The sequence below is a fragment of the Macaca fascicularis genome, chromosome 7 (assembly GCF_037993035.2).
Source record: "Macaca fascicularis isolate 582-1 chromosome 7, T2T-MFA8v1.1".
NCBI lineage: Eukaryota > Metazoa > Chordata > Mammalia > Primates > Cercopithecidae > Macaca > Macaca fascicularis.
The window spans coordinates 447,564-467,728 of NC_088381.1; the positions used below are offsets into that span (position 1 = coordinate 447,564).

The following is a 20,165-nucleotide window of genomic DNA, read 5'->3' on the forward strand; positions in this document are numbered from 1 at the left end:
ACTTCAACACAATAAATGTCTTATAAAATAAACTCACAGCTAGTATTACACTAAATGGGAAAAAAACTGAAAGCCTTTTCTCTGATCTGGAACAAAACAAGGATACTCATTTTCACCACTTATTCAACATAGTACTCAAAGTTTTAACCAGAGCAATTGGACCACAGAAAGAAACAAAAAGCATGCATATTAGAAAGAAAGTCAAACTGTCGTTGTTTGTAGATGATGTGACTTTATATTTAAACAAACCCAAAGATTCGTCCAAAAAACTGTTAGCACTCATAAATGAATTCAGTAAAGTTCCAGGACACCGCCGGGTGCGGTGGCTCATGCCTGTAATCCCAACACTTTGGGAGGCTGAGGTGGATGGATCACTTGAGGTCAGGAGTTGAGACCAGCCTGGCCAACATGGCGAAACCCCGTCCCTACTAAAAAATTCAAAAATTAGCCTGGCGTGGTGGCACACGCCATTTGTGGTTATGAAGTCCCCCAGAACCTCTGGCCAGGTGTGGTTGTGAAGTCCTCCCAGCACCTCTGGCCAGGTGTGGTTGTGATGTCCCCCAAGCAGCTCTGGCCAAGTGGGGTTATGAAGTCCCCATTCCCAGTACCTTCGGCCAGGTGGGGTTATGAAGTCCCCCCAACCGCCCCTGAGGAGCAGGCGGAGTAAAAGCGAGCCGGGACTGCTAGCCGGTCGGGACCGCTGCTTCGCTGATGCTGGTTGTGTAGCACGGATGTGCGTAGCGTGATTGTGTTGTGTGGATGGGGGCACTGAGATCCGCGGGGACCATCACTGCAAGGAGAAGCTGCATGGCCGGGAGAGTTCAGCAGCTGAGCGGGTCAGGGTTCCTGGAAAGGCAGGTCCCAACGCATTTCCCGACCGGGCACCTAACGGGCTGCTCTCAAAAGCACTGACTATCACCGAGGCTGGCCAGAGACCCTTAAGTATCTAATTCACGATGACACCAACTAACTCTGAGTACAGTAGAAAATGCACAGTCGGGCGACCAGAATATGCACACTCGAGCCGCCACCATGGGACTGCTCCAGGCAGTACCCACCACAGCAGGAGCTCGAACTGTCGCGAGAATAACTGCCAGCTTGCTAGTTGCCCGGCACGGGAAGGCGAACTCTCGCGAGAAGGCCGCCAGCTTCGGGGGCAACTGCCGCGGGACCTCGAACTCTCGCGCGACAGCAACCAATTCGTTAGAAGCGCGTTGCAGGCGCGCGAAACATGGCGCGGCACGGGCCGCCGTTGAGCTGGCTGGACGCGCAGCAGGAGCGCGACGTGCGGGAGCTCGTCCGGGGTGTCGCCGGCCTCCCGGACGAAGCAGACCCCAACTTCCAGCTCGCCCTAAACTTCGCCTGGTCCAACTTCAGGTGTGGGGCGCGGCGCGCGAGCGGGTCCCGGGACACAGCCCGGAGCCCGCGCGTGGGTCCGGCGCAGCCCGGGGTCGGGGTGCGCTGGGGCGGGGCATGGGGCTGAGGCGGACGCGGTCTCAGAGAGCCCTCGCAGGCCCTGCCGCCGCCCACTCCCCCCGGCCAGCGCCCTCGGCGCGGTGCTCTGCGCACCCCACGGTGTGTTACCTGGAACGCGTCCTGATCGTCACGGGGGGAAGCGCGGAACTGGGTTTCTTGCCACCGGGGCGCGCTCCTGCAACCCAGCGCTCTGGGAGGCCGCAGGCGGGACTCGAGGCCAGCCTGGGCAACGTAGCAACTCCATCTCTATAATTTTTTATTTTATTTTATTTTATTTTAATTAAAGAGATTGTATTCTCACTGACTCCTGCTCCCTGGTCAGCCCAGTGTAAGGTCTCTCTCACCCTGCTCTCCTTTTTACAAAACGCGTGTCATGACATTGATTTTACCTGTTATGACTGTCTCCTCCGCTTCCACTCCAACTAGAATGCTGCATCTCTGCACAGCGCCTGACAACGTAGCAGGCTTAGTCAGCTAATGCAATTTCTAATGCAGTTTCTCTTGTAACTAGTTTTTAAAGACTTACAGAATTTAGATGTATACGTGGAGTGAGATCTATTTTTCTTTATGGGAGAGGGAAATTAAACAATACTTTTATAGTCATTACCCATAATGAAATTACTAAGAGAATGTTAATGTTAATATTCTACCTGTTTAATTTCAGTAAAAATCTTGAATAATGAACAGTTTTTTAAAATCCGTAATTTTAGTTACTTTAATGATCATAGTCATAAAGTGTCTAGTTGGCTTATAATAGGAATACGGGGCTTTCATATTCTTTTAAAGCATGCCGAGTTTCCGAAGTAATAAACTGAATTCTTAAATGTGACTTACAAAAATAAACAATGTGTGAAATAGGTTATACAACACAAAAACTTAAATGCTGAAATTCAAGTTTTTTTTACTAATATTTCTAAATGACAGTAGGCAGATGGTCATCATTTTAGAGGTGGGAGAGACATTAGAGGTTACTGTTTCCATTCACAGGTTTCAGGAACTAAATTATAATAGGTAAAGTGGTGTACCATTCACCCATTTACTGGACTAGATTCATGTGTTTCTCAGTATTGTAATTTTTTTCTTTTAAGTACAGATTGCTGGCTTTGATACTAAAAAATGGGAAACAATTTTTGCATAGGCTATGTTATATACATATACATTAGTTGCATAGGCTATGCTATAATTTTATGATGCTTTAAACCATCAGAAAAATGAATAGTTCATGTTTACATTGTTGAAAATTGTGGCCATTGGCCGGGCGCGGTGGCTCAAGCCTGTAATCCCAGCACTTTGGGAGGCCGAGACGGGCGGATCACGAGGTCAGGAGATCGAGACCATCCTGGCTAACACGGTGAAACCCCGTCTCTACTACAAAATACAAAAAAACTAGCCGGGCGAGGTGGCGGGCGCCTGTAGTCCCAGCTACTCGGGAGGCTGAGGCAGGAGAATGGCGTGAACCCGGGAGGCGGAGCTTGCAGTGAGCCGAGATCGCGCCACTGCACTCCAGCCTGGGCGACAGAGCGAGACTCCGTCTCAAAAAAAAAAAAAAAAAAAAAAAAAAAATTGTGGCCATTTAGAATTCTAGGCCCTAGAAATTCAAAGATGAGTAAGATATAGCCTCTGTCTTTAAAAAAAGACAGAGATAAAAGGGATTTTAACCTTGGGATCTGGAGATATAATTCAGATATTTGTTAATTTGGATGAGGAAAAAATTATACTAATCTCTAACTGAAAAGTAGCATCTCCTTCCATTATAAATGAAGGCAGCAAACCATAGTAGTATTAGCCTACCTGTGACTTTATCGCCAGTAGAATTCACATACTGTTTTCACATCAGAGTTGTAGATATTTGTAAATGTTGTTTACTGTTACTTTAATGGTAGTTATTGTACCTACTGCTAAATCTTGTTATTTAATACTTTCATAAATAACATTTCTTGCCATATCATAAACTTCTTGAAATATTTGACAACTGTACCCCAGTATAATTGGATTCCTTTGTATTTCGTTTTTGGCATTTAAAAACATTATTCAGAGAAGGGATCCTTAGGCTTCAGTGGGCCTCACTATAGCATAAAAAGATTGGGACCACCTGATGTAGAATGTGTTCAGCTGGATTTAGATACAGGGTCTTATGGGAAGACAGAGGAGCCAGAGCCAAGGTTGGGAGGGTCAGGAAGCACCTGTGTGCTGGAGAACGGTTGCTTGCACAGTCTCGGACATGGTGATTATTTGCCTGTCTTGGTGGAGGTAACTGAAGACAAGGTACACTCCATTCTGGAAGTGTGTAGCTGAGTACAGAGCATATGGGGGATGTGGAGGGCCATGAGATGAGTTCACTTACCTGTGTGACAGAGTTGGCATAAGAATTGCATTTTGTCTTTATTAGATTTCATCGTTTCTTGGATGTGAACAGCCACAAAATAGAAAAAACAATAGAAGGGTAAGTCAGTGTATGTATGTACACATCCTAAAATACATGTATTTTCTTATAGATCTTTTTAAGATAGCTTTATAATCATTGTTTTTATTATGTTTTAGAATTTATGAAAAATTTATCATTCATTCTGATCTCAGCAAAGCTGCTAGCTGGAAGAGATTAACTGAGGAATTTCTAAACGCACCACTTCCCAGCATAAAGGAAATAAAGGTATGCCTTCAATTATGCGATCTCCAGTGTGTATTTTACTGTTTCCTATGTGATTATTGTCAATTTGCTTCTGTTACTATTTAAACATTCTATTTTAGTATTATCTACTGGCTAATAGGATCTCCTGGAAATTTATTTAAATATTGCCATCAAACCAGATATACCTCAGTTCGTGATGAAAGAAAGAGCTTGCTCTTATTTAATCATTTTTGCACCTCAGTTCTACTATGGAAAGACAGATCAGAGAGTGATACAAATAGTAGTATAGTTTGGATATCTTAAAACTGTCAAATGGTTTCTCAGCACTTGGCAGTGGCTGGCTGGAGATGCTTACTAGATGCCTGGTATACTTTCATATTGTTTGGGGGATTCCCCAAGACCACCTTTTGGCATAATGCTTTGCTCCAAGGATTCACAGAACTCAAAAAAGCTGTTATCCTTACTGTTAATAGTTTATTACAGTGAAAGGATACAGATTAAAATCATCAGAGGGAAGAGGTGCTTAGAGCAAAGTCTAGGAGAAGCTAGGCACGCATGTCCAGATGTTCCTTTGCAGTGGAGTCACCTGGGGATGCACTTAATTCTCTCAGTAACGGTATATGACAACATGTGCAAAATGTTGCCCCTCCACTCCCCCCAGGGCCACTCAGCTGAGCCTTGGTGACCAGCATTTTTATTGGGGGGTGGGTCACATAAGCAAGCAGAGCCCAGTGTGGCTGACCTTATCTGCTCAGTCTCTAGCCCCTTAGAGGTCAAACCAAAGATGGCAAGCATATGGAAACAGCTGTGGGTTCCTTGAACGCAGAGGGACCACATTCCCTAGCTCTGCTGTGGCACAGCTTGTGCCTACGTAGTTCTTTCCCTTTTCCCTTTTAATATTAAGCACTGTCTCCACACATGCTACATATTTCACTTCTTTATAGTTCCTTTCTTGTCTCCCCCTTTAAAATGCACATTTTACAGGCATAGGGCTCTTTGTTCCCGGACACCTAGGGCACAGTGGACAATGCATGTTTGTTGAAGGAATCAGTAAATCTGTGCAGTCTTGTCTGCTTCACTATCCCCACTCTGTCCACAGCCCCCACCCACTTACACAAGGTGGATTGGTTTTCCTTTTCTCTTGCTATGTGGCATCTTAGATGTGTTTGTTATAGCAGAGGTCTCCAACCCCCACATGATGAACGAGTACCGACATGCCTGCTAGGAACTAGGCTGCACGGCAGGAGGTGACTGGGGTGAGTGAGCATGACCGCCTCAGCTCCACCTCCTGTCAGATCAGCGGTGGCATTAGATTCTCATAGGAGAGCAAACCCCATTGTAAACTGCACATGTGAGGATCTAGGTTGCATGCTCCTTATGACAATCTAATGCCTAATGATCTGAGGTGGAACAGTTTAATCCTGAAACCAACCCCCCACCCAACAGTCCATGGAAAAATTGTCTTCCACAAAAGTGGTCCCTGGTGCCAAAAAGGTTGGAGATTGCTATATAGTGTAGCCATAACTTCACACGTTTTTCCTTTTTCTTTTTTTTTTTTTTTTTTTAAGACCGAGTGTCACTCTGTTGCCTAGGCTTAGAGTGCAGTGGCGCAGTCTTGAGTCATTGCAACTCCTGCTTCCCAGGTTCAAGTGATTCTCCTGCTTCAGCTTTCTGAGTAGCTGGGATTACAGGTCCCACCACCATGCCCAGCTAATTTTTTTGTATTTTTAGTAGAGACAGGGTTTCACCATGTTGGCCAGGCTGGTCCCGAACTCTTGACCTCAAGCAGTCCACCTGCCTTGGGCTCCCAAAGTGCTGGGATTACAGGCATGAGCCACCACGCCCAGCTTCTTTATTATCCTTTTAATGTCCATGGGATCAGTAGTGACGATCCCTCTTTAGTTTCTGATTTTAGTAATGTGTATATTCTCTCTTTTTATTGTGGTTAGTATGTCTAGAGATTCATTAATGTTATTACTTTCTTCAGCGAATCAGTTTTTGGTTTTGCTGTCTATTATTGTTTCCTGTTTTCAATTTCGTTAATTTTTTTTCTTTCCTTTTTTTTTATTTTTATTTTTTTGAGGCGGAATCTTGCTCTGTTGCCCAGGCTGGAGTGAAATGGTGCAATCTCGGCTCACTGCAGCCTCAGCCTCCCAGGTTCAAGGAATTCTTCTGCCTCAGCCTCCAGAGTAGCTGGGATTACAAGCATACACCACCTCGCCCAGCTAATTTTTGTGTTTTTAGTAGAGACGAGGTTTCGCCATGTTGGCCAGGGTGGTCTCGAACTCCTGACCTCAAGTGATCTGCCCACCTTTGTTCCAAAACTCTGGGATTACAGGCGTAAGTCATCCCGGCCTTCTTTGTTGATATATTTTCAAGCTCGTGCCAGTCTACTGGATGAGCCTATCGGAAGCATTCTTCATTTCTGACACTTTGTTTTTCATTTGGAACACTTCGATTCTTTCTTAGAGTTTCCATCTCACCACTTATATACTCATCTGTTCTTCTTGTTATCCACATTTTTCTTTTTTTTTTTTTTTTTTTTTTTTTGAGACAGAGTCTCCCTCTGTCGCCCAGGCTGGAGTGCAGTGGCCGGATCTCAGCTCACTGCAAGCTCTGCCTCCTGGGTTTACGCCATTCTCCTGCCTCAGCCTCCCAAGTAGCTGGGACTACAGGCGCCCGCCACCTCGCCTGGCTAGTTTTTTGTATTTTTTAGTAGAGACGGGGTTTCACCGGGTTAGCCAGGATGGTCTCGATCTCCTGACCTTGTGATCCGCCCGTCTCGGCCTCCCAAAGTGCTGGGATTACAGGCTTGAGCCACCGCGCCCGGCCGTTATCCACATTTTTCATTAGCACTCTTAGTATATTAATCATAGTTGTTTTCAATTCCCAGTCTGATAATTCCAACATCCCTGCCGTATATGAGTCTGGTTTGGATGCTTGCTCTATCTCTTCTGACATACTGCCAGGTGGCCAGTGTTGTCTACCTGGATACCTGAGCCCAGGACTCCAGGGCTTTTACTGGGGGCTTATCTCTTAGGCATAGGACCTGCGTGACTGACCACAATTACTGAAGTTCCAGAGCCTTCAAAGGAAAGCAGGTGTTCACCTTCAGTCACACTGTTTGCACAAACTGTATAAACAGACTAGTACAACATGGTTCAAGATTTGAACATACAGAACACTTTTGCCAGTTCAGATATTTCAAGAGCTCAGTCACCACAAGCTGGCCAAGGCTTATTTGTGAAAAGAAGCCCTTTTGGGGGATGCTGAAGGCTTTGGCAATTCGGGCTTCCTGAGTTAATGCTTTCCCACACTGCTTATATCCCAATTTAAAAATCAATCATATAAATAAGGAAAGACTGCCAATCAAATAGAAACTTGAACAAAGGAGAGTAATACCCAATAAAGGAAAATCAATAATTTTAAGCTTATGGAAAAGTGCCTACCATTTCATAAGATAAATGCAAATTAAAGCAACACTGAGATAACATTTTTCACTGATCTGATTAATAAAAGGTGTAGGAAGCAGGTAATTCTATATGTATGTATGTTTGTGTCATGTGTATGGAAGATATTTTGACATTATTTCTCAAAATTCCAAATGCAAACACTCTTTGAGTTAGCATTTCACTTTTTAGGAATTTATTATACAAGTAAACTCTCATAATTATGAAACAACAGCCAGGTGTGGTGGCCCACGCCTGTAATCCCAGCACTTTGGGAGGCCGAGGCAGGCAGATCACAAGGTCAGGAGTTCAAGACCAGCCTGGCCAACGTGGTGAAACCCCATCTCTACTAAAAATACAAAAGTTACCTGAGCGTGGTGGCGTGTACCTATAATCTCAGCTACTCTGGAGGCTGAGGCAGGAGAATCAGTTGAACCCGGGGAGGCAGAGGTTGTGGTGAGCTGAGATTGCACTATTGTACTCCACCCTGGGCAACAAAGTGAAACTCCATCTCGGGGGGGAAAAAATGAAACAACATAAGTTTGTGATAGCAAAAGATTGTGAAAAAATGTAAATTTCATTAATAGGGGACTTGTTAAATAAAATATGGTACATCTGAGTTAAACTATCAGCCATGTTTAAGCTTCATGATACATATTGCCACAGGAGAATAACTTTTAACCATAATATTACATTCTAAAGACATTTCCGTCATTTTAGAAATAAAAGCTCTCATCCACTCAGATCTTACACTTGTTAGAAATATAGAACTCAGACTTCAGATGGCTTTGAGGTTCCTTATGTATATGCGTTTGAGCTTTGAAGAACTTTGAAGGTTAGGAATTATGTAGATATAACTCATGTTTTCTCAAACCAGGAAAAAAAGTGGGGACATACCTGTCATAGAGTTATCTTTACTCAGTCTAGTGTCGAAAGCATTTCCCAACCTCAGAGATTCATGTTGTTCATTTTTTTGTTTTAAAGACAGATGCACATTATTCCATACTGTCACTTCTTCTGTGTCTGTCAGACTCTCCTTCAAACAGCAATTATGTGGAGACACCAAGAGATAAAGAAGTGGGTATGTTACTAGATGCCTTAACATATGAGAAGTAAAAGAGAAATTGTTTCATTACTTGCTTAGTAAACATTGAGTTTTATTGAAACTTACAAAAATCTGTGAAACTAAAGTGTTTCTATTGTTTTAGATGCTATCACAATTATAAAATTTTATTTAAAATGCAGTCAGCCCTCTATATTCTCAGGCTCCATACCCACAGATTCAACCAAATACCAATCAAAAATATTCAAAAAAAATAAATAAATAATACAACAATCTAAAATAATACAATTTTTAAAACTATTTACATGGTGTTAGGTATTGTAAGTAATCTAGAGATTATTTAAAGTATACAGCAGGATGTATTTAGGTTATATGCACACACTACACCATTTTCTATCATCAGCCTTGAGCACTGTGGAGGGTGGTGTAGCTCCTGGAACCAATTCCCCTCAGATACTGAGGGATGACTGTATTCGTTTACAAACTATCTTCACTTGTAAAAAGAGAACACTCACCTTTGAGAATGAGTTAATTAAAATGTAAAATGTTTTAGAATATAAATTTACTAAATGTTTCAATATTTTTAAATTTTTATTTCCTGAGTATTTTGAGTCTTGTTAGTCTTTTTTCCTTAGTTTTGAGGTTTTTTTCAAATGTAGATATAAGAAAGTTGATGAAGTTCTTTTGTTACATTTTTAGAAAAGAAAGATGATTTTGACTGGGGAAAATACTTGATGGAAGGTGAAGAAATGGACATTGGTCCTTACATGGACACACCAGTAAGTGGCAGTAGTTTTGCTGTTGAAAATTTAAATACACGCCAGGTGATAGAGATGATTTTAATGGGTCTTTCCACCCTAGGTCAACTTAGCTAAAACAGGAACACTCTTACTAAGCTAGAGTCATTTATTATGGAAGCCTGGTTAGGATTTTGCACCAAATCATTAGTATTAAAAAGTTAAGGCCGGGCGCGGTGGCTCAAGCCTGTAATCCCAGCACTTTGGGAGGCCGAGACGGGCGGATCACGAGGTCAGGAGATCGAGACCATCCTGGTTAACACGGTGAAACCCCGTCTCTACTAAAAAATACAAAAAATTAGCCGGGCGCGGTGGTGGGCGCCTATAGTCCCAGCTACTCGGGAGGCTGAGGCAGGAGAATGGCGTGAACCCGGGAGGCGGAGCTTGCAGTGAGCTGAGATCCGGCCACTCCAGCCCGGGCAACAGAGCAAGACTCTGTCTCAAAAAAAAAACAAAAAACAAAAAAAAAAAAAAAAAAAAAAAGTTAAAAGAGGCTGGGCATGGTGGCTCACATCTGTAATCTCAGCACTTTGAGGGGCGGGAGGATTGCTTGAGCCTAGGAATTTGAGACCAGCCTGGGCAACATAGCAAGATCTGCGTCTGTTTGTAAAAAATAAATTTGAAAAAAACAAGTTGTTTGGGCTCGGTGTCTTACACCTGTAATCCCAGCACTGTGGGAGGCCAAGGTAGGTGGATCACTTGAGACCAGGAGTTCGGGAGCAGCCTGGGCAACATAGTGAAACCCCTTCTACTAAAAATACAAAAAGTTAGCTGGGCATGGTGGTACATGCCTGTAATCCCAGCTACTCAGGAGGCTCAGGCACAACAACCTCTTGAACACAGGAGGTGGAGGTTGCAATGAACTGAGATCGTGCCATTGCACTCCAGCCTGGATAACAAAGCAAGAGACTCTATCTCAAAAAAAAAAAAAAGTTAAAAGGGGTGAGTACAAGTATCCCTTAAGGATCTGTGATCGTGGGACTTTTAGCCACAAAAAATGATTCCATTCCTTATTATTTCAACATTATAGAAAAAAAGTAATAATCGTATTTCTAGTCCTATAATAGGCACTTCCAAGAGATTTAGGAAAAAAAAATTCATTTGTTTTTCTGTTCCATGTTGCTTCAAAGTTTTTGCTTTTCTTCAAAGTCTTAGTCTTTTAATGTAAATAGCTTTAAATGTTATACTGTATAAAGCTAAAGTGTATTTCTTTTTTAAATCAGAATTGGTCTGAAGAAAGTGAAGAGGAAAATGATCAGCTGCCCTTAAGCAGAGAGGACTCTGGAATTCAGATAGACAGGACACCGTTAGAAGAACAAGACCAAAACAGAAAACTGGATCCTTGTATCAGTTGGAAAGGTACTTTGTGTTATGAGGTGGTGACATTTTCTAACAGACAAATTCCCCAGAAGGAAAGGCAAGGTTCGAGATCACTTCCATGTGATCAAGGTGTTGGCTAAGCTCTACCATCCTTATAAAACCAATTTTTAAAATCATTAGTAATCTTTTTTATGATGCTTAAGTGTTAGTACTATAGAATTAATGTTGAACTAATACATGTAGAGTGTAATTTTGTAATTTTTTTCCTATACTTCTGAGAACTTTCTTAGCCCTAAATGTTTCCTTTTTTTTTTTTTAATTGGAGAAGGACTGATTTTGCTAAGATTGTCCCACTGCGCTCCAGCTCTGGCAACTGAGCGAGACCCTGTCTCAAAAAAAATTAAAATAAAAAAAAAAGGGAGAACATGCATAGGTTATATGCAAATACTATGCCATTTTATATCAGGGACTTAAGCACCTGCAGATTTTCGTGTCTGCAGCATTCCTGCAACCAATCCCCAGTGGATACTGAGGAACAGCTGCATTTATTCTGGACTTTCTAATCTGTGCTCTTGGTGTCAGTGTGACCCAGAAACAGACAGACTGTTTTTCATTTATGTGGCTTTGTAGGATTATGTCTTAATACACAGATGGCAAGTTTCCTCTCAGCTACTTGGGAGGCTGAGGCAGGAGAATCTCTTGGCTCCTTTTCTTTCTCTTTTTTTTTTTTTTTTTGAAGACAAGGGTGTCACTCTGTTGCCCAGGCTAAAGTGCGGTGGCACAGTCTTAGCTCACTGCAACCTCTGCCTCCTGGCCTCAAGCGATCCTCCCACCTCAGCCTCCTGAGTAGCTGGAACTACAGGTGAGGGCCACCACACTCAGCTAATTTTTGTATTTTTTTGTAGAGACGGGATTTCACCATGTTGCCCAGGCTAGTCTTAAACTCCTAGACTCAAGCAATTCACCCGCCTCTGCCTCCCAAAGTGCTGGGATTACAGGTGTGAGCCACTGTGCCGAGCCCACTTTGCTCTTCCCCCCACCCCCCTTTTTTTTGAGTCTCACTCTGTCGCCCAGGCCACAGTACAGTGGCCTGATCTCACCTCACTGCAAACTGCGCCTCCCTGGTTCTAGTAGCTGGGATTACAGGCGTGCACGACGGCACTCAGCTGATTTTTGTATTTTTAGTAGAGACAGGGTTTCACCATGTTGGCCAGGCTGGGCTCAAACTCCTGACCTCAACTGATCCACCCGCCTCTGCCTCCCAAAGTATGGGGATTACAGGTGTGAAACACTTCTCTTTTTCAAAATGGCTTAGCTATTTGTGAACTTTTATTCTTCTGTAGACATTTTAGAAGCAGGATGGTAAACTTAAAAAAAAAAAAAAAAGGCCAGGCGCAGTGGCTTTTATGCCTGTAATCCCAACACTTTGGGAGGCCAAGCCGGGTGGATCACTTGAGGTCAGGAGTTCAAGACCAGCCTGACCAATATGGCGAAACCCCACGTCTACTAAAAATACAAAATTAGCTGGGCGTGGTGTCGCATGCCTGTAATCCCAGCTACTCGGGAGGCTGAAGCAGGAGAATCACTTGAACCCGGCAGGTGGAGGTTGCGGTGAGCCAAGATCACACCATTGCACCCCAGCCCGGGCAACAAGAACAAAACTTTATCTCAAAATAATAAAAAATTTAAAAACAATCCAGCTGGAGTTTTTATTGGGATTGCAGAGAATTTATACATCTAATTTGGGGAGGCTTGATTGCCTTAACATAATAATAGCTACATTTATCATAATTTTTTATCTTTTACTAGAGTTTGGATTTTTTTTTTAAAGATCTCGAGTGTTCATTTATTAATTTCTACATACATTATAGTTTTTATTTTTGTGAATGATGCCTCTTTATTCCTAATGTAAAAGAAATAATACTGGTTTCTGTAAGTTGTCCTTATATGCACCGTTTTTGCTGAATTCTCATATTAATTATAATGGTTGATTCCATTTGGTTTCTTATATAGATCGTTAGTATCATCTGCAAATATTGATGGTTTTATCTCTTCGTGCTAGTTCTTATGCCTGTATCTTCTCTGTGACATGATGATCAAATCTCTTTTTCTGGCCTACCAGCCCAGCCGCTACTAGTCCGTAGCGGAAGCAACAGCTCATAGGAGTGGGCTTCCTGGACAACTCGGTCTCATCGTAAGGGGGGGGTTATACCTGAAACTCCTCCGTTAAGTGTGATGGTTGTTTGGTATCAGTTCAGGGTATGTGGCCTTTATCAAATTAAGACAATTTCGGCCGGGCACGGTGGCTCACGCCTGTAATCCCAGCACTTTGGGAGGCCGAGGTGGGCGAAATCACCTGAGGTCGGGAGTTGGAGACCAGCTTGACCAACATGGAGAAACCCCATCTCTACAGAAAAAAAAAAAATACAAAATTAGCCGGGCGTGGTGGCACATGCCTGTAATCCCAGCTACTCGGGAGGCTGAGGCAGGAGAATCGCTTGGACCCGGGAGGCAGAGGTTGCAGTGAGCCGAGATTGTGCCATTGTACTCCAACCTGGGCAACAAGAGCGAAACTCTGTGTGAAAAAAAAAAAAAAAAAAGACAATTTCCTTCTATCCCTTTTTTCTTCTAGAAGTCTTTAATAATAAATAAATGTTGAATTTTTATTAAATGCTATTATTTATCTGTGAGATAATCTCATAACTTTTCTCTTTTATCCTAATAATACAGTGATAGACTTTCCGATATTGAATTATCCTTGAATTCTTCATCTAAACTTGCTTGACCATGTTATTTTTTAGTACATTATTAGATTGGGTTCAATTTCGGATTCACTTTTTTTTTTTTTTTTAAGACAGGGTCCTGCTCTGTTACCCAGGTTGGAGTGCGGTAGTATGATCACAGTTCACTCCAGCCTCAACTTCCTGGGCTCAAGGTATCCTCCCACCTCAGCCTCCTAAGAAGCTGGAACTTCTGGTGCATGCCACCACACCCAGCTAACTTGTTTACTTTTTCGTAGAGATGAGGTTTCACTGTGTTTGAGACCAGTCCAGCCTGGGATTGCAGGTGTGAGCCACCGAACCCAGGAGGTTAGCTCTTTTTTAATGTAGGATTTTTCATCTTTATTCTTTGATGAATTGTATTTATCATGCCTTTATCTAGTTTAAGCATCACTGTTATATTAGCCTCATAAAATGTTAGGTGGCTTTCTCTTTTTGTGCTTTTTCACATAACTTGTATATGATAGAGGTTATCTAATCCTTCAAAATTTAGCACCAAGGCCGGGCGCGGTGGCTCAAGCCTGTAATCCCAGCACTTTGGGAGGCCGAGGCGGGTGGATCACGAGGTCAGGAGATCGAGACCATCCTGGCGAACACGGTGAAACCCCGTCTCTACTAAAAAAATACAAAAAACTAGCCGGGTGAGTTGGCGGGCGCCTGTAATCCCAGTTACTCGGGAGGCTGAGGCCGGAGAATGGCGTAAACCCGGGAGGCGGAGCTTGCAGTGAGCTGAGATCCGGCCACTGCACTCCAGCCCGGGCAACAGCGCGAGACTCCGCCTCAAAAAAAAAAAAAAAAATTTAGCACCAGTCCCGAGGCTTTGGGAGTGGTTGGGAAGGTCTTTGGTTACCGTTTCAATTTCCTTAATGGTTATTGGACGATTAACATATACCATTTGTATCTTTTTATGTATGTGGCAATTTTTTTTTTTTTTACTTTCTAGTCAATTACATTTAATTAAGTTAGTATGTGTTTCTATATGTGTGGTTTTATTTTATTTTACTTTGTTTTTTGAGATAGGGTCTCACTGTGTCACCCAAGCTGGAGCGCAGTGGCGTGATCTCAGCTCACTGCAGCCTCAACCTCCTGGCTCAGCCAGTCCTCCCATGTCAGCCTCCCGAGAACGAGCACATGCCACCATCCCTGGCTAATTTTTTTGCTTTTTTTGGTAGAGGTGGGGGTCATACTTTGTTGACCAGGCTGGTCTTGAACTCCTGGACCCAAGTGATCATCCTGCCCTGGCTTCCCAAAGGGCTGGGATTATATGTGTGAGCCATAGAACCCAGCTGGTAAATGTGGTTTAAAATAAATGATCATAATACATTAATGTTAGGTAGCTGTTATTTTAAAAAAGTCATTTTCAACTATACGTTTGAATGGAGCTGTAAGTCCAGATATACTGACCCAGTATTTTGTTGTTGTTGTTAACTCAAACTGATTACATTTCTTTCAAGCAGATGAGCCAGATGACCGAAGCTGGCTGGAACATCATGTGGTCCATCAGTATTGGACAGCCAGGCCCTCCCAGTTTCCTCATAGTTTACATTTGCACTCCAATTTAGCTGCTGTCTGGTAAGAAGCTAAAGTTTTCATTTAATATGATGATAGAAGAAACTTTGATGTTTAGACATTTGGCTTTGATTTGTGACTTAAATCAAGTTCTTCCCTGAAATTTAAACTTGTTTTCGTTTTGAGAATTCTTTTTTTTTCTTTGTTTTTGGAGACAGAGTCTCACTGTAGTTGCTCAGACTGCAATGCAGTAGTGAGATCTTGGCTCATTGCAGTCTTGACCTCACCCAACTAATTTTTTTTTTTTTTTTTTTTTTTGAGACGGAGTCTCGCTCTGCTGCCCAGGCTGGAGTGCAGTGGCCAGATCTCAGCTCACTGCAAGCTCCGCCTCCCGGGTTTACGCCATTCTCCTGCCTCAGCCTCCCGAGTAGCTGGGACTACAGGCGCCCACCATCTCGCCCGGCTAAGTTTTCTTATTTTTTAGTAGAGATGGGGTTTCACCGTGTCAGCCAGGATGGTCTCGATCTCCTGACCCGTGATCCGCCCGTCTCGGCCTCCCAAAGTGCTGGGATTACAGGCTTGAGCCACCACGCCCGGCCAATATAGGGGGTATTTAAGCCATTTATTATATGTACTTGCTAATTGATGACTAGTTAGCACTAAATTGCGAATATTCTTTGAGATAAGTTATGTACTTAGTTAGAAACCTTTCTATTGACATTTATGTTTGCTGTCTTATAGGGACCAGCACTTGTACAGCAGTGATCCATTGTATGTTCCAGATGACAGGGTTTTGGTTACTGAGACTCAGGTTATTCGGGAAACCCTATGGTAAGATATATTCACTTAATTAATAGTCTTTATGAGGCTTGATTACTGAGAAGCAAAACTTTTATGAAAGGAAACTGTTCAAGCATTTTCACATGCAGACTAGAAACGGACTGTTAGGTGTGCAGTTCAGACCAGATTTGACTGTGGAGATTGAGAGAGTTTGATATATTCACTTCTTTTTCATTTTAAATAATTTAGCATATGATTTACGTAGATTAGTCCAACATTTCTTTTTTTTTTTTTTTTTTGAGACAGAGTCTCGCTTTGTTGCCCAGGCTGGAGTGCAGTGGCTAGATCTCAGCTCACTGCAAGCTCCACCTCCCGGGTTTACGCCATTCTCCTGCCTCAGCCTCTCGAGTAGCTGGGACTACAGGCGCCCGGCACCTCGCCCAGCTAGTTTTTTGTATTTTTTAGTAGACACGGGGTTTCACCGTTTTAGCTAGGATGGTCTCGATCTCCTGACCCGTGATCCGCCCGTCTCGGCCTCCCAAAGTGCTGGGATTACAGGCTTGAGCCACCACGCCCGGCCCCAACACTTCTTTTAACACCTGAGTTCAAAGCAAGATTTCCTACTGACTTTTTTTTTTTTTTTTGAGACAAAGTCTCGCTCTGTTGCCCCGACTGGAGTGCAGTGGCTCCATTTCAGCTCACTGCAAGCTCCGCCTCCCAGGTTGACTTCATTCTCCTGCCTCAGCCATCCAAGTAGCCAGGACAACAGGAACCCACCACCACGCCCGGCTAATTTTTGGTATTTTTTTTAGTAGAGACAGGGTTTCACTGTGTTAGCCAGGATGGTCTAGATCCCCTTACCTTGTGATCCACCCGCCTTGGCCCCCCAAAGTGCTGGGATTACAGGTGTGAGCCACCGTGCCGGCAGCTTCTGATTATTCTTAATAGGCAGAATATATCAATGAGGGCCTGTGCCTGTACCTAGAAGCCAGGAATCTAATGCAGCCCATGGTGGTTACTACTGAAATTCCAGGTCCTGGTGCTCTCACCATAAACTATGATATTGACATGCTCGCATTCTTAGAAATAGGAAGATCTTTTTGGGTCATCAAGTATATGGGGGAGATGCTTTGACAACATGTTTTGTTTTGTTTTGTTTTGTTTTTGAGACGGAGTCTTGCTCTGTCGCCCAGGCTGGAGTGCAGTGGCGCGATCTTGGCTCACTGCAAGCTCCGCCTCCCGGGTTCACGCCATTCTCCTGCCTCAGCCTCCCGAGTAGCTGGGACTACAGGCACCCACAACCGCGCCCGGCTAATTTTTTGTATTTTTAGTAGAGACGGGGTTTCACCGTGGTCTCGATCTCCTGACCTTGTGATCCGCCCGCCTCGGCCTCCCAAAGCGCTGGGATTACAGGCGTGAGCCACCGCGCCGGCCGACAACATGTTTTGGACTTCTCTCTAAGATGTTGAAATATCTTGAGTCTTAAGGTAGTCAGATGGAAAGATTGATGTCTTCCATTTTCTTATTATCTGACCTTTTTGTCCCCTAATTCTGAATAATAAAAATTTCCTGAGGTGGGGCATGGTGGCTCACACCTGTAGACCCAGCACTGTGGGAGGCCAAGGTGGGTGGATCACGTGAGCTCAGGAGTTCAAGACCAGCCTGGCAACATGGTGAAACCCCATCTCTACAAAAAATGCAGGAAGTAGCCAGGCATGGTGACATGCACCTGTAGTGCCAGCTACTGGGGAGGCTGAGGCTGCAGAATCACTGGAATCCAGGAGGTTGTGGCTGCAGTGAGCTGTGATCATGCTGCTGCACTCCAGCCTGGGTGGGTGACGAAGTGAGACCCTGTCAAAAAAACAATGCCCTGGGCATAGTATCGTGAATATTTTTCTAGACTTAAAGTACACTCGTCTTTTTTTTGTCTCATTTCAGGTTACTTTCAGGAGTGAAAAAGCTCTTTATATTTCAGTTGATAGATGGGAAGGTAACTGTGAGAAACAATATTATAGTAACTCATTTAACACATGTAAGTTATTTGTATTTATGGTAATTTAAGAAATAGGATTTATGTAAACTGATAATTTTAGAACATTTTACAATATTAAAATTACTATTGAACTCATTCTTGCTTCCTCACATGGAAAAAAAGTTTTAAATATTTAATATCCAGAAAGAAAAATTGAGTTGTGCATCTTTACAGTACTTAGAGAGTTCCTTAATATTGTTTAGGACATATTTAATTTCTTTTTTTTTTTTTTTTTTTTTTTGAGACAGAGTCTCACTCTGTCGCTGAGGCTGGAGTGCAGTGGCATGATTTCTGCTCACTGCAGCCTCCACCTCCCGGGTTCAAGCCATTCTCCTGCCTCAGCCTCCTGAGTAGCTGGGACTACAGGTGTGTGTCACCACACCCAGCTAATTTTTGTATTTTTAGTAGAGACAGGGTTTCTCCACATAGGCCAGGCTTGTCTAGAACTCCTGACCTCATGATCCACCTGCCTCTGCTTTCCAAAGTGCTGGGATTATGCCCGGCCTCTTTTTTTCTTTTGAGACGGAGTCTCGCTCTGTCACCCAGGCTGGAGTGCAATGGCACGATCTCCACTCACTGCAAGCTCTGCCTCCCGGGTTCAAGCCATTCTCCTGCCTCAGCCTCCCAAGTAGCTGGGACTACAGGCGCCGCCACTAGGCTCGGCTAATTTTTGGTATTTTTAGTAGAGACGGTAGTTCACTATGTTGGCCAGGCTGGTCTCGAACTCCTGATCTCATGATCCTCCGGCCTCGGCCTCCCAAAGTGCTGGGATTACAGGCGTGAGCCACCACGCCTGGCTGGACATATTTAATTTCAATTTGCATTTTGTGCTTTTAATTCTGTCATTCTGTATTGTGAAAGTTATATACTGTAATTTTTTTTTTTTGCTTTAAGTACATTTACCTTATGTATGTTTTTTTAAGATATAAGCCAGAATTCTGGGCCGGGCGCGGTGGCTCACGCCTGTAATCCCAGCACTTTGGGAGGCTGAGACGGGCGGATCACAAGGTCAGGAGATCGAGACCATCCTGGCTAACACGGTGAAACCCCGTCTCTACTAAAAAATACAAAAAACCAGCCGGGCGTGGTGGCGGGCGCCTATATAGTCCCAGCTACTCGGGAGGCTGAGGCAGGAGAATGGCGTGAACCCGGGAGGCGGAGCTTGCAGTGAGCTGAGATCCGGCCACTGCACTCCAGCCTGGGCGACAGAGCAAGACTCCATCTCAAAAAAAAAAAATATATATATATATATATATATAAGCCAGAATTCTCTAGTCTATTGAAATTATTGCTCTTTTTCCTTTGCGTATAAACCTAAATATTAATCATTTTATTACTTTGTGTTCTACTAAACATACTGTTTAAAATAATTGCAAAGGAAATATTTTACAGCGAGAGGGAAATGAATTTGAAAGTTTACAGAAGACCACCTTTGAGTAATTGCAGTTTGCTTCTGTTGTAGAGCTGTTTACGATCTGTGCTGGAACAAATAGCAGCATATGGCCAGGTTGTGTTTCGACTCCAGCAGTTCATTGATGAAGTCATGGGACACAGTTCCGAGAGCATGCTGCCTGGAAGTGGGTCTGTTCCTAAGAAGTCAACTGAAGCCCCCTTTAGAACCTACCAGGCTTTCATGTGGGCCCTGTACAAATATTTCATTAGTTTCAAAGAGGAACTTGCAGAAATCGAGAAGTGCATCATCAATAATGGTATTAAATGTTCCTCATCTTTACTCGTGCTACACGTAACTTATAATTTGAATGCCATTTAGATTTTTCATCATGTAAGATTGAAAGTTGCCTAGCAAATAAGTAGTTCTCGTGAATGCTTCATTTTTAAAATTATTTTAAATTTGTATTTTTAAGTCATTCATATCTCTAAAAATCAAAAATCTACAGAGGATTTAGAGTGAAAAATCTAAATTATTCTTCCTGCACCAGTACCCCAGCCAGTCAGTTCTCCTCTCCAGAGACAGCCAGGTCCTCAGCTTCTTACGCATCCTCCCAGAAAGAGTTTGAACATACACAAGCAGTGCATATACATATACGCATACCTAGCAGTCATTACACTGCTCTCTTCAAATTTTTCTGATTTAAATTTTGAGGATAATACCACACAAATGTGAAGAGCTTCTATTTTCCTTTTTACAGATTGAGTGTTTCATCATATGGTTGTAACATAGCCCAGTCCCCTTAATGGATTTAGGTTCTTCCCAGGCTTTTGCTATTGTTAGCAGTGCTGCAGTGATAATCACTTCTACATATCCGTAATCGTACACAGGCAGTGAGTTATCTGTAGGGTAGGTTCTTTTTTTTTTTTTTTTGAGATGA

General features: G+C 43.2%; 1 protein-coding gene across 32 annotated transcripts in view; it reads left to right on the forward strand.

Moving 5' to 3' along the window:
- Window positions 1-1,202: 1,202 nt before the first annotated feature.
- Window positions 1,203-20,165, forward strand: part of TUBGCP5 (tubulin gamma complex component 5) — a 44,984-nt gene continuing 26,021 nt past the window's right edge. For 8 of the 32 annotated variants that reach the window (XR_012414632.1, XM_005558905.4, XM_045395142.2 and 5 more), the window contains exons 1-10: window positions 1,203-1,377; window positions 3,866-3,919; window positions 4,018-4,126; window positions 8,539-8,635; window positions 9,317-9,396; window positions 10,638-10,773; window positions 14,969-15,086; window positions 15,765-15,854; window positions 17,742-17,835; window positions 19,298-19,544. Coding sequence is in view for 29 of the 32 variants with exons in the window: in XM_005558905.4 (XP_005558962.2) it covers window positions 1,232-1,377; window positions 3,866-3,919; window positions 4,018-4,126; window positions 8,539-8,635; window positions 9,317-9,396; window positions 10,638-10,773; window positions 14,969-15,086; window positions 15,765-15,854; window positions 17,742-17,835; window positions 19,298-19,544 (1,171 nt within the window). In the remaining 3 variants the exon portion in view is untranslated. The remainder of the gene's footprint in view (window positions 1,378-3,865; window positions 3,920-4,017; window positions 4,127-8,538; window positions 8,636-9,316; window positions 9,397-10,637; window positions 10,774-14,968; window positions 15,087-15,764; window positions 15,855-17,741; window positions 17,836-19,297; window positions 19,545-20,165) is intronic. The other 24 variants (XR_012414633.1, XM_005558906.4, XM_073995218.1 and 21 more) reach the window with 9 other exon arrangements.